Source organism: Emydura macquarii, unplaced genomic scaffold (genome assembly GCF_026122565.2).
Source record: "Emydura macquarii macquarii isolate MOO-44397 ecotype Brisbane River unplaced genomic scaffold, CSIRO-AGI_Emac_v2 contig_499, whole genome shotgun sequence".
NCBI lineage: Eukaryota > Metazoa > Chordata > Testudines > Chelidae > Emydura > Emydura macquarii.
In genome coordinates this window covers 3,972,736-3,987,650 of record NW_027130636.1, presented here as the reverse complement: position 1 = coordinate 3,987,650, position 14,915 = coordinate 3,972,736, and the positions used below count along the sequence as shown (strand labels likewise).

Below are 14,915 nucleotides of genomic sequence, written 5' to 3'. Positions count from 1 at the left end.
AGAGACAGAAGCATCTGTTACCGCCTAGAACATGGTGACCTCAAGAAAGTCTCAATGCCAACTGGCAAACGGTTCGCTGTTCTGTTACAGTAACTCCTTACAGGCTACACCTAGCACACAGCTTTAGTGGCATGAATCTATAAATGAGGTCATGCGAGGTCTTAAATGAAGCTAGGATCATGCTGATCAGTAATATTGTTGTGAAATATATGTACAGATACAGTATATAAAGTTGTTTATGTATGTTCCTAAAAGTCTGAATCAAGGCAGGGTTGACAAACGGGTTTCTGCCAAAAAAAAGGATGCATATGCACCTGTCTGCCTCTGTTCACATGTAAATTAAACATTGTAAGCCAACACAATGGAAATTCCATTTGCATATGAAATCAACGGGTGGATGTTAAGCCAACAGGAGACTAGGCAACAGAGAGTGAATCACAGGGGGTTGTCCTGTCTCTGTGAGAAACTATAATGGGAGGTCAAAAAGACACTCTTTATCCTGCACCTGGGAGAGTAAATGGACAGTGCATTTACATTCATGAACATAGGATCTCTACAAGGGTTTGATTGAAAATGGCTTTGGAGTGAGATGAATCTGTCCTCTTTCATCACCAAAAGGAACAAGTATTCCATTATCTGGATGACTGGCAAATGAGCGCACTCAGACTGGGGTATTTCTCATACCATCAAAATATCCTCCTCTTTGTTCAGCTCTGATGGTGAGAGCAAGAGTGAATGTGGGAAAGTTGGTTCTCAATTCTACTGTTACATTTGTTTCTCTGGTTCTAGAATGGCCCCTGCTTGTCTGCTATAGGAATGGCATTTGAGTCTTCAGAAGACCCTTTTGGTATGCAACATCTGAACACAACGATTCATGTGTATTTTACCTACATCTACATTATGATGATGTTTGAGGGCTTCATGGGAGTTGACTGCAGTAATGGGTTGATTCCATTTAAAACCAGCCCTACATTTACATAATTCTATAGGAGTGTAGCACAGATCCAAGAGATCCTGAATGAAATTCAGAATGGGCAGAATCTCAGGAAGGTGTGGATAAGGGCCTTCAGCCCTGCACTATAGCACACCAGGTATCACCCCTAAGAGTAGTGTACTGTTCTCTGGATCCTTGGGCTTCTTGGCAGAATTAGGTATCCTGATTTCTCAACGCAATCAGATTGGCCATGTCAGCCAAGTCACTGATCCACACATTCCACTGGTGTTGAAAGTCCTAATCACCCATCCCCTGAGCCTCTGACTTGTTTGTTCTGCCTGTGGCCACAACAAACAACTCCCAGCTGAGCAGCAGTGGCACATCGTAGATGTCCGAAGAGCACTAAAGACTCGTATCAAGTGTACAGAATCCACAGAGTGATTGGGTTCCCTGTTCATTTCCTTTTGTCTTGAAGTGCCAGGGGCTTAGAATATCTAAGATATCCGTTATTAGAACGATCAGATTATCCCTCTGAGGTGTCAGCCAATGCTGTATTCCTCAATCAGACAGTATGAGGTGGTCTTTCTGACTTTGCAAAGGCCTTCTTTGGCAGGAAGGTGCTGCAGGAGGCGGTCCATGCATAACCTTGTCACTTGAGCAATTCAAAAAAGAATGTCTTTCCTATTTCTTACATTCCCTTTTCTGTCCCTCCCTACTCCTGTTCACTGCTTGCTGCTTCTCATGTGTATCCGAATTGTGGAAGATGCTGAGCTGCAGAATGGAAAACTTTGTACCTGATCAATCCAACTTTGTAGAATCTCCTATAGTTCTACCTATACCAGACGGCTTAACAGCCAAGGGTCAGCATTTTATATGGACAATTACCGTGTAGGCAGTGGCCTACTGTACATAGTTAATTAGCTGCCACTTAAATGATTGTTAATCATTTTCTAAGAGATTTTCACAGCTTTGGCATGAATCCTATGGCAGCAAGCAGAATAAGGGAGCTTAGCTAGCATTGCAGCCGAGGCTGTACTGCAGCTTTGAACCACCTCTGGAAACTGCAGACAGGAGGGAAAATAGCCCATACTTTTCAGAACTGTGAGAGACGATAGCAGACAGGAAATTATCAAGTAAGAAATTTTCCATTCATTACCTCTAGGAGAAGGTTTAGTGAGGTCTGGTCTACACCTAAAACCTATGTTAGCCTAGTATATAAAATTTCACACCCCTGTACGACATAATTAGGTAAACCTAAACCCTACTGTAGAAGAAGGGTTGACCTAGCTACTGCCTCTCAAGAAGGTGAATTTACTACAGTGACAGAAAAATCCTTCCACTGCTGTAGTAAGTATACACTACAGAGCTACAGTGGGCATAGCTGAAGTGCTGCAACATGTCATCTCCGCAGCCTTCCACCTCCAAGGATGGTGAGCCAAGGAAGAAACTCTTGGATTTCCTGTGTAAAACCTCTAAAAAGAGAGCTTTGGGCGTTCACAGTGAGCCCCATACCAGTCAGAGAAGACCCCTGCCACATTCGTTGGTACATTGCTGTCAGGGACAGGAATGTAGACCATACCACCTCTGGGAAGACTGCACCAGTATGGACATCTCCGGTATTGATGATTGTGAGACAGCTATCATTGGACCTCTCGGTGCAGCCAAGGTCTCCTGTCCCTTCGGCACTGTCGACTCAATGCTGGTAACTACTGATGGTACCAATTACTGCAGCACCGCAGGAATTTAGATTTTCGAAGCACCTTCCAATATCTGAGGCACTAGTTACTGGGGCCCCAATACCGAGCACATCTCAAGCCAAGGACACACCACCAGCACCGAGCCAGGCACTTCCAGTTTCCACATTGGCTCCACCACTTTCCAGTGGTGATTCGGACAGTAACCAGGAGAAGTTTCTCTTTCATCACTCCCACTATGCTCCCTCTTGTTCCCAGCCCAGCACTTCCCAGTCAGACCCTTGCTCTGGGCCTCAACCTTCATGGTATGACCAATCATGAGCTCAGCCACCCATGCCTCTCCCACCGCCCCATTGAACCTACTGGGATCCATGGGCAGCCTATAGGCATCATGCATCCCAAGAATCACACACTGAAAGACTGTAAGGCATTCTCCCACAGCCACCTTGTCTAGAGCCACAGAACCTCCTGAGGAGATCCTGGAGGTGCATAGGAGGTTGGAATACAAGATGTTACACCACATACTAACATCTCTCTATCTCTCCAAGAGAGGCAGTAATGCCCCCCCAGTCTATGGTAGACAATTTTAAGCCCTTCCAAGACCTTACCTTACAAATATCTGCCACCTTCTTTAGAGATACGAAGAAGGTGAACAGACGCTCACCACATGCTGCTGGATATTTTACATACATCCTCCTCAAGGATAGCTCTCCCTATCAATGAGGTGCTTTTGGATCCAGCTAAGCTCATATGGCAGATGCCAGCATCAACCACACCAACATGCAAAAGGGCCAATAAAAAGTACTATGTAAACCCCCCTCCTCTCCCCCCCAAGGACACGGAATTTCTTTTCTTCCACCTTCTGCCTAATTCCATCGTGATGGCCACTGTGAACTCCAGTGGCCACCAAAACATCAATCTAAATCCATCTCTTATGATAGGGATTGGAAGCACCTTGACTTAGTTGGGGGGAAGGCCTACTTTTCTGCTACTGTGCAATTCAGAATTGCAAACTACCAGGCCATGACAGCGAAGTATGACTATATGAACTATGCCAAATTTAACAACTTTATTGATCATCTACTGGAGTCACAATGGAAACAATTCTGAGCTATTATCAATGAGGGGCAATTAGTGGCCAAAACTTCAACACTCTAGACAGCACTTGGTGTGGCTGATACTGTGACCTGTTCCATCTCAACAGCAGTTGTGATGTGGCAAGCTTCATGGCTTCATCTTTCGGGTTTCCTGAAGGAGGTTCAGACAACTGTCAAAGACCCTCCCCTTCAGAGGCTCTTAAGTTGTTTGCTGAGAAGACTGATGAGTCACTTCACACTCTTAAAGACTCCAGAGCCACATTTTGGTCACTGGGAATCTATATGCCCAGGCAAACATGAAATTTTCGTCCTCAATCTTCTCACAAACAGTTCCCACCAAAACACTATCACAAACCACAGAGAAAAGGATCCAAATTTCAGAGGCACAAACCATCAGTCATGTGTCAGTTGAGAACATAGAAGGGATGCTCTGTCACAGTCTACAGAGACTTGCATCTCCCCAATCAGTTGAGCTGAGACCACTCTAAGTGTAGGTCACTTCTTCTTAGTGCACAGGACAAGCAGATGACAGGGCTGTCTTCTCTGAGCAGAGACATGGTGGGGAGTAAATCCAAGTAGTCCTTCAAACCCCCTTCACCTTTAAGGTAAAAAGGTTCTTGGTCCCGTCTCAGGTTTTCAGAAGTCCTAACTTGGTTGACAATTCTGCTAAGAGAGCTAGAAAAGAATCCAGCTCAGACTTCCATAGGCATATTGGCTCTGCAATGCCACGAGTACACATGGAGAGCAGACCAATAATTAAGTTACCACTTCTACATCATAGAATTTCTGCTGATAACCACACTGGGAGAGCTGTAGTCACATGATAAGGTCCTTATACCTGTGCTGTGCAAAGCATACTTATTCTAGAATGCACTGCGATGCTCTACCATGCCCACCAGTGACTTTCTGGTGGCTGGCTTCCTGTCCTCTTGTCCACTTCCACTCCCTCCTCCTCCTTGCCTGTACCACTCACTTCACATTTCCGTTACATGTGTACATATTCACTATGAGGGCAATGATCTGGAATTAGTAACAAGGGAAAGAGCAGATCTTCGCTGCCATTCATGTTCTTATCCTGCCTTCACCACTCTAGTGACTGAGCCCCTTCTGGTAGTGCAATAATTGATGTGGCTAACATTTATCACCTGTGATTTTTTTTTTCTCTTTTATTACCAAGGGGAAAACTACTAATTTTTTTTCTTTCATAGCTTCTGTGCTGTATGTGTGTTTACTGAAGGCAGGTTGAACAAGTGTGGAATAGAAAATAGTGACATTTGAGGCAGCTCTTATTTCCTGTGGGAGTTTGTTCTACATCTGGAATCAGGCCCTGAGGGAAGCTGCTCCATAATGGCATAAATGAGCTTTTTCCTTTGGGAGGGACAGTTTCAGTGTGCCTGAGAAATGGAGTTATTCACCATGGTCTTCATTCGGGAGCTTAAGGTGCTCTTTTAGGTGTACTGGGCTCAAATCACTGAACTTCTTGAGAAGGACACAGCTCTTGAATTTGATGCTGTTCTGTGGGGGAGCCATTGTAGACCTCAGCGGACAGCTCTCATCCAAGCACTGGCCCAGCTGGATGACTAGTATTATGGTATGCTGTGAAGGGGAAATAGAGGTGTGTGTCATCTATATATTATTGTTGTCCCAGGTTTTAGTTCTGGGTTTGTAACCTGCATTTTGTCTGCTGTGTGCAGCCTTTTACTTTCATCTAACTTGTCTACTGCTTGAATAAGATACAATAGCAATTAAAATTCCTGTGTTCATTCCAGGGAAGGTATCAATCAGGACATGCTACAGCTATCTCCCTGTGTCACTGAGCAGTTCATTGAGTTGTTGTGTCACTATAGTCCTGACCAGGTTTTAGAGATGCTGCAGGTTCTGGAGTTCTACAGACTGGAAGAGACCATTCAGGTAAGACATGTACATCGGGAGTGCTCACCCACATTCAGTCAGACTTTAGTAAAGATGGTTAAACTCAGTGAAATGCAGTTGCTATCAAACCATTTTCTACCATGGTCTAGGCCAAGGGTTGGCAACCTTTGGGAAGGGGCGTGCCAAGTCTTCCCCTCACCCCTCTCTCATGTGCCGTGGGCCCAGTGCCTTGGCCAGTGGTGTATGGGTGTCCAGCGCCCAGGGGCCACTATTTGTATTTGCGCCCCCCACCTCCAGTAGTGGCGGTGGCACTGGTGTACCAAGGGGGCCATGCCCCTGGGCACTGGCCAACGGGGGTGAGTGGGAGGGCAGCTGGGCCCTGCTCTGAGGAGCCGCCTCCTGCTGACATCCCCGGCGGCTGTGCCGACGCAGCCCTGCCAGTGGGGAATGGGAGTGAGGGGGCAGATGTACCCGGGCCACCCGGTGGGAGGGAGCAAAGGCTGCCTGGCCCCTGCATGCCCAGGATCGCCACGGCTCCCTCGATGCGCCCAGCATGGGGGCAAAGGAGGGGACAGGAGGCTGAGGGGTTGGGGTGGCTCCTCTGAGGTCCTGGCCGGTGCCCGGGAGCATGTTCAACCTCCTCAGTATGCTCCTGGCCCCAAGCAGTGCTGCACAGCGGCTGCTCCCCCCTCCCAGTCCTGCCCCCTTTCCCTGTCCTTGATGTGTGCCACTGAAAATCATCTTGCGTACCATGTTTGGCACACGTGCCACAGGTTGCTGACCCCTGGTCTAGGCAGTCAGCATGGACAGGACAAACAGAGCTATACTCTAAGCTAGGCTCCATTCTAAAAATCACTATTAGACTAGCCCAGTTCTTTAGTATCATTCTCAGATAGTTAAGAAATAAAGAGCTGGGAAACATTTTAAAATCTGATTCTGACATGACCTGACCCTATTCACAATGCTGACTCTGCATTGTGAGCGAACAAACTTAGCTGCTGCTGTATTTAAAACTTAATTTACTGAATTCCAAATTAAATTTTCAACTCAGTGAGGAGAGCATCTAAATCTTCAGAATGGAATTTTTACCTGTCATTTGGTTAGATCTGTGTAAAGAATTTGTTTTAGGGAATGTCTTTAAATCCAATACAATCAGGTTGCAGTCTGTTTCATATGTAAACATACAAACATTCGCATTCTAATGGCAGTGTGTGGTGTGTTTTCCTTTTATATGTAACTATGTTATGGGAATAGCTCTCTATTGTTGTGGTTGGTAAAGGTTTTTGAAACCATAAGAGACTGGTACTTCTCTAGGCAGCACTCTGGCGTTTTACTGCTGGTAGAGACTTATTCTCCCATAATTTGATTATTATTATTTGATTTTGTTTGTTTCTATTTAAGCTGAGTTGCCTTTTTAATGGTTATAGTGTTTGGTTAGGAACAAAGACTCTCCAGCACGCATGAAAATGTAGGCATGCCTCGTAAGGGTAATATGCAGGATAATAAGCACATGGATGCACAGGAAATGTGAAGTCCACTCTGACCAATCTAATCACTCCATTCTATGGAACAGAAAGAGCAGACTTGTTTTTTTTTTTACCCAGATTATCCAGAAACACCTGCTCCATGAAGCTTCATCCTACCTGCTGGAGAAAAAAGGAGACGTTCATGGTGCCTTTCAAGTAATGCTTGAGGTATAGTAAAACAGGTCCTTAATGTAGAAGCTGGACACTTCTGCTAAAATGATCAGCAGCAAAATAGGTTGTATTGACACTAAAATGTCATCATTAGTTTTCAGTGTTATTCTGCTGAGGTGAATGAGAGCAGTGTTGTATTAATTTTGTTGGAATAAAGGGCTGAAAGAATCAGCGATGGTAACATAACCCTGAAACAGTCCAACATTAAACAGTTGTTTATAAGGTTCAGTGTTTGATATACAGAGACTTCAGCCTGCTTCGTACCATGGCAAATACATTATTAAGAATCCTTTTTAACCGTTTATTAAAGATACAGAAAAAGAAAAATAGTATAAGCATTTGAAATGTAAAGAGTTGAGTAAGGCTTTCATTTTAACAACATCCCTGGTTCCCTTTCCCTTTAAAGAGTCTCTTGAAGGAAAAACACCCTTGCTTGACCATCTCCTAGATAGTGACTGTCCTTTTTGGGGAAAAGAGAAAAAGTTAGTTGAGAGGGGGCTTCAGGATGGTTTAGGGCATTTCATTTAGCTGCCTTTTTCTGGTCACAGGCTGTAGAACATACTGCTTTGGCTGACTAAGTCAGATTCTTACTCGACAGAAGGAAAAAGGGAGAAGTGTAGGGAAAAGAAGAAATAGGGTGGGGAAGGAAAAAGACAGATCGGGGGAGGGGAGAGTTTCACATTCCAGGTGATGCTTGGGATTTAGCCAGAGTTGGTCGAGGTGGAGGCGGTGATGTATTCTGGGTCCCTCTCCCTGGTCCTGGTCCGGTCAGGACACCTCTCAGAATTAGAATGAAGAAGGTCCAGGATCCTAGGAGACAGCAGGGTGGCAGCCATGATGGTGAAGCTCACTTCTCTTTGATCTCATCTTTCAGTCAAACAAGTGGTCTCTCTTTAAGACCCCAAAAGGGACGGATGGCTGGAATAGCCCAGCCCCTCGTTATTTTGTCCACCAGTTAAGCCTTATTTCTGATGCACCAATTTGAGTTAATTGATTTCAGGTCCCACACTTCTCTTGTTTATCAAGCATAATTTGAAAACAGTTCCTGAATTATATCAGGAAGCCTTTTTGTTTGGATAAGTCTTGTCTTTTTGTCTCTCTCTTGACCCTTTACCCATCAACATTTATTGTTATAGGTTATTGTGGTGTTTTCATGAATTTTCACTTACTTCTTACACTTGTCCTCACAATTAGGGTAAATTGGTAGGCCCAGTTATTACAACAGTAGCTAGCTTCTGTCAGAGCTGTCAGTCATCTCTGCATTGGTTTACATTTGATTTACATTTTGAGTGTTGTCTTTGTAACAGCTTGAGACTTAATTTTGATTATCTTAGTTAGAGTTTAATTTGCAGGTTGTTCCCCACATAGGTGAGAAAAGGTCTGTGCACTGCAAGAGTTGTACTCAGGCAGCAAAGTGCTCTTTTGAAAAACCCAGACATTGAAATCCTATGACTTTTAATGGTCTAAGATATATGTTCATTTGTTTTAGCAACTGCGAAGCAAGTTGCTGATGCTTACGCATGAAGATGAAGGTAAATTGTTCTTGGTTTTGTTTTTAATTAAATTATTTTACCTTCAGTTTTTCCATTAAATGTGTCTTCTCTGAAATGGAAGTGCTAGGTGTTAAAATGCTAACTTATTTGTCATAACAATTTAAATGGACTTTCATCATCCAGCAATGCTCAGATTTTTAATTCACAAGAGCCTGAAACTGAAGGGCATATAATGGATTGTCACAGTTCAGTGCGCTGCTCCGTAATCCCTTGTGGTGAGGACTGACACTGTGGTGACCTGCTAGCAGTTTATCTCATTATTCTAATTTCACAACAGGAAGCTCTAACAGTTCAGGATTTTTGTCTGTGAAAATGAGAAAAGTGATGAGAAACATCTGGCAGTAACTGATCCCATTTCAGGATCCCGGGGATAGAGGAATCCTTCACATAATGATCCTTCTATTTTACAAGCTGAGAGTTGTCTTGGTTGTGGAAACAATAAGAAGAAAACCTACTTGGAGTTATGGACTACCAGAAAGTACCTTGATCCCTTTTATAAAGCTGTCACAAGCAGCCAAGTTCATTCTTCTCTAAAGAGAGAATGACTGATAGCAATCAAAATAAAAGTTTAATGAGAAACTACAGTCATGTCACAACTTAGGGGTTTGATGCATTTTCACTTAACAGTATGTGTGGCGAAGAAGTTAGCTAATACATTCAGCATCTTAAACATACTTTTACTTTTAAATTTAGTCTTTTTATACAAAGCAGGATTAGCCTGTACAATTCATTGCCACAGGATATAGTTGAGGCCAAGAGCTTATTAGGAATAAAAAGCAATCAGACATATATATGGATGACAACATCTGTAGTTATGTTAAATAAGACAAACATTATATATAATATAACCACTTTCCTGTTTCAGGAATAAGCCAATCATTAACTTGTCGGGAGCGGGAGGAAGAAATTTCCCTTTCGAACATGTTATGTGATGAGATTCAGGGTGAGGTTTTTAAAATTTTTTCCACCCTGAAGTAATTGGTACTGGCCACTCTTGGAAATAGGATAAAACTGGACTTGATGGATCAGTGGTCTGATGTACTAGTTCATGTTTTCTGAAACCTACTCTGTATACTATGGGCATGTTCCCAATCAGAAAACATGCAATAATGAAATGAAGAAAGTTACCTGTTGTTTCTGCAGCAAACAAATATTACAGCCTCACAGCACACTGTCAGTTTTTACCATTACCAAAAACTAGAAAAATAACGCAAAGGAAGCAAATCCACTACATTGGCAAGAAATATAGTGTGGTTCCTACTATGCTTTTTGTTCGTGAGTTCCAGGACTCAATAGCATCAAATGAAAATGTGATGTTTTTAATCGGTGTCAAGGCAAATCTAAGCCAAAAATCAGATATTACTAATGTAATTGCATGAAATATTTTGCAAAGCGGAGTTTATTCTGCTATAGAGCTGAATCCACTTAAAAGGGTTAGAGTCTGTAGGAGTGTGGCCATCCCTCCCTGTCCAGGTTCTGAGTGAGGCCATGCCCCCTCGCTGTCTCACCTATCAAGACAAGCTTAAGGATGGGAAATTAGCTGTTTCTGAGTCATTGGCCTCCAGGCAGGGCAGGACAATAAAGAGTCTGAGCTCAAGCAGGGCAGACCACCAAGAAGTCTGGGGCTCTGGCCTAAGTTGGGGTTGGCAGCAGGGGGTAGGGGCACCCAGGCCCAACCTCCTCCACCAGAGCCCTAAGAGTGGCGGAGGGGTGCACCACTGGGTTAGCGGAGATCCCCCTGCACCATGTTGGCCAATATTCTGGCCACACAACTGGACTGTAGTCTGGCATTCTTGGGCTACTTCCTCCCCTTCCCTCTGAGTGTACCTGAATCCTGGGGTTGTCATCCATCTTGGCGGAGTACACTTCCAGCAGCAGCTGAGCAATTCCTCGTCTTCCCAGGCGGCGGGCAGCTCCTCCAGGTCCTCAGTGCTGTAGCGCTTGAGCTCCAATGGTGGTGGAGAGACATCTTTCTCCTCTGGCAGCTCCTGCCCAACTGATCTACTAGGCTCTCCCTTTATACTTACTTTCCTACCCCTCTGCTTCTGGCAGGGTGGGTGTGACTGTTCTAGCTCCACTAGGGAGCAGGTAGGGTGCTCTCCCTGTCAATCTGAGGCCACACCCCCTCACTACACAGTGTCTTCATAACCATTGCTCCTGTATACAAGGAAGAAATTATAGGTGTGCAGTGTGGTTTTATTTTTCAGAATGATTCAGCAATAATGGCATGGTAAACTATCTGAACCATGTGTAATCTCCATTTTGTTTTTCATTAACCTAGAATCGACAGAACTCCACTTATTAAAGGATATTGAAGATATCTTAGTGAAAACCATTGCACTTTGCCAGAGGAATTCACATAGCTTAAACCAGCAGCAGCGAGAGGTAAGGGGATAAAACACACTATTATTAGTGTGACCCATCCCGTGCCCAGGGTAGCCACTTGAAAATGCCAAAGTCAGGACAGGCTGTAAAAAGGGAGCAGATTCTCCCAGCACTGGTGGGTGGCACTGAAGCCAGACTTCCCAACCAGCCACAAACTGCACTTCTGAATCCCCACAGAAGCCAGTATGCAAATATACACAGCCCCTTTACTGCATTTCAGCTCCGGGCTCCCAAATCAGCACTAGGTCCAGTAAAGAGACCAGTTACTTAAACTCTATGCTCTTTACTAAATAGGTTCCCTCTGACCCCAAGGGGTCAGCCACAATACCAGTTCAATACAAGTTTGGATCTTACCTAAAATACCACGCTGCCAGCCAATCCTTTAGTAACTAAAACTAAAGGTTTATTGTAAAAAGAAAGAAAGAAACCATGAGAGAAATGTTAAAGTATTAGAGCAATCAGATACATACAAATGATTGAAAGTCCATATACATCAGGTTTCTAGAAGAATTGTGGTGTTGCAAGCTTGTACAGTTCCTCTGGTATACATCCAGTACCTGGATGGGTCTTAGTTCTTCAGTTCAGTTGCAAGTGAATTGATCCAGAGGCAGGTATATGTCTGTAGCTGAACAGGAACAAAGACAAAATGGTTTCTGTGGTTTGGCCTTATATACCCTCTGGCCTTGGCCATGCTGTCTTGTGGAATGTTACAAGAACTAAAATGGAGTCCAGAGTCACATGGGCCAATCCTGGTAACTCTTCAGGTATGTCTTTAGTTTCTTCCTGGTCCCCTTGCATCTGTGAGTGTCTTAATGTAGCCATTAAGCTTAATTAAGCCATTAAGCAGGCTATTTTCCTGGGGTATTGCCCAGGCAGCATGATTTGAAATACAGATATCTCAAATATATCTATAACTTCCATTTCACATATCACATATGAACGTAAGTATTACCATCTGACTTGCATATTATAACCTTTCTAACAGCACCTGACCTGGCATATCTCACATGAATTATGATTTTGACACACTGATGTTACCCAATATGACACATGCTCCCCCCCCATCTACCCAGCATGACAACTAGGGTTTGCAGTACTATGCAAATGTGGAAGGAAGAGTTCCATTTCCAGTATTCATTAAGTCAGTCTTTTGTTAAATTGGACCTGTGCCCCTGTGATTTGGTAGATTCCTATAATTATACAGATCTGCTTCAAATCCATGCTTCCTGTCCTGCCTAATTCCCACTCACCCAGAGATATCTTATGAACCGCAACACAAAAGACAGGTTGCAGAGAAGGAAACACTCCACCTCTCAGCCTTCAACCTCACAACGTCTCCCCTACAAGCACCAATTCTGACAGGGTTGTTTAGGGTCTGAATTACTATCCTTATCCTTACAGCTGCACAAATTCACCTGCCTTCCTCCCTTCACTGCTGCCTTTACTACTTCAGGTGGGCTTGGGAGACTATCACTATGGACAAGTGGGTTTTGGAGATTAGCTCCACAGGGTACTCTATCCGCTTTACTACTTTTCCACCAACCAACCTTCCTTCTCTGTCCCTCTTCAGGGACCCTTCTCATGAGAGCTTGCTTCATCAGGAAATAGACTTTCCTGTATTTGGGTGCTATAGAGCCAGTCCCCGTACAGCACAGAGGGAAGGGGTTTTATTCCAGGTACTTCCTAGTACCAAAAAAGAATGACTGTTGGAGACCCATTCTAGATTTGAGGCTACTCAACACTTATGTGAAGGCACAAAAATTCAAAATGGTGACATTTGAAGTGATGATTCCATCACTGGATTAAGAGAGTGGTTCTCAGCCCTCAAGGTTCAGGATGCATATTTCCAGATTGCGATCTGCACGTCTCACAAAGTATTCCTACATTTTACTGTTACCAGGACCACTTTCAGTACATGGTGCTCATCTTTGGCCTGTCACCTGCCCCAAGCGGCTTTTCAAAGGTCATGTCAGCTGTAGCCATGCAATTCTTCAGGAAAGGAATTTTTGTCTTTTCTTACCTGGACAATTGGCTGTTGAGAGGTTGCTCCCTGGAACTAATGTCACAGGCAACTTCTGAAGCCATAGATCTCTTCCTCAGATTGGACCTACCAAATTTCTACTAAAAATTTCCTCCAAGTTCCATATTAACCAACCCATTTACCTATCAGATATCCATCCTAAACCTCACCTAGATAAACGAGGTATTGTTACACTCTTGACATCAGGAGAGCTCTGGCTTTCTATCTTGATGGGACTAAACCCTTCAGAAAGACTTCCAAATTGTTCGTCTCCCTCACAGATAGAACAAAAGGATTTGCAGTCTCTATAAACAAACACTTTCCAAGTGGATATTCAACTACATTAATTCTTACTACAAATCTTGTAATGTTCAGGCATCTTCAGACATACAAACTTATTCTAAAAGGTCCACTTCTACTTCTACAGCCTGTCACAAAAATGTTCCCATCATTGAAATATGTAAAACCTCAACTAGGGCTTCTATACATATGTTTATGGAACACTATGCAATAACTCAGGACTCCGCTTCTGATAGTTTGGCTTGGCCATACGTTCTTCCATACTGGAGTCAACTCTGAAGCCCTCTCCACCTTAGAGGGAACTGCCCACTAGTAACCTAGAGCGGAGTGCCCATAGGACAGTACTTGAAGACAGAATGGTTACTCATCCTGTGCAGTAACTATGATTCTTCAAGATGTTCCCCCCCAAGAGTGCTCCATTACCCACCCTCCTTGCCTTCTGCTTCAGAGGTCTATACTATACGGCCTCATAGTAGAGAAGAAACTGAGGGCAGTTAGTCCACGCAGTGCCATATAACAGCACAGTGCACAAGATTGACTAACATGTATGTGCAGGTCAAATGGATGCTGCTATGACAAATTTCTGGTCAAAGGTGCAGGGGGTGCATGTGCACCTGAAGTGGAGCCACGCATGGGGGGGACACATCTCAAAGAACCATAGTTACTACATGGGGTGAGTAACCATTTCTTTTTTGACATGTGTGGTTTCTACCTTTATTCCACTCCCTGCCCTCCTTTCCTGTGCCTTGGATTTTCAAGAGTCGCAGGAGAGAAGGAACTGAACAGGCCATACAAGAAGAGTAGGGGTCCAGGCACATACCATTGGATACTGCTTGCAAAAATTTTCTGGTCTCAGGCACGTGGAGTCCGAGCATAACCACTGTGCAATACACATAGGGACCACATATCTCAAAGAACACCAGTTACAACAAGGTAGGTAGCTTCTCTTTTTGTCTAAACTGAAATAAAAACTCAAGTTCTACAGAGACAGCATGGTCCAGTGGATAAAGCATTGAGCTGGTAATCAAGAGTCCTGTGATCTTTTCCCAATAGTGCCACTAACTTGCTATGTGACTTTTGGCAAATCCCTAATCTCCCTATGCCTCCGTTTGCCCATCTGTAACATTGGGATATTTGTTTTCCTTTGACATCTGGGGATGAAAAGAATGCTGTACAAGAGCTGACTGTTATCTGGCTGTCTTGGTAAAACAGAGGCCTAGCTTTTTTTCTGTTTTCTTGAAGTAGGAAACTGAGTAATGGGCTCCCAAAGAATTCTTGTATCTGTAGTGGGGGCAGTGAGGGATCCTGCAGGCAACAAAGGATGATTTGCGGTGAAGGGGAAAGAGGTCATAGAAGAGTGTGA

At 43.9% G+C, this 14,915-nt stretch overlaps 1 protein-coding gene across 4 annotated transcripts in view; it reads left to right on the top strand.

Moving 5' to 3' along the window:
• The window catches only part of VPS8 (VPS8 subunit of CORVET complex), a 223,567-nt gene that overhangs the window by 153,366 nt on the left and 55,286 nt on the right, over nt 1–14,915 (top strand). For 3 of the 4 annotated variants that reach the window (XM_067538775.1, XM_067538774.1, XM_067538777.1), the window contains 5 exons: nt 5,495–5,636; nt 7,202–7,291; nt 8,784–8,826; nt 9,713–9,790; nt 11,129–11,232. In XM_067538775.1, the coding sequence (XP_067394876.1) occupies nt 5,495–5,636; nt 7,202–7,291; nt 8,784–8,826; nt 9,713–9,790; nt 11,129–11,232 (457 nt within the window). The remainder of the gene's footprint in view (nt 1–5,494; nt 5,637–7,201; nt 7,292–8,783; nt 8,827–9,712; nt 9,791–11,128; nt 11,233–14,915) is intronic. The other variant, XM_067538776.1, reaches the window with a different exon arrangement.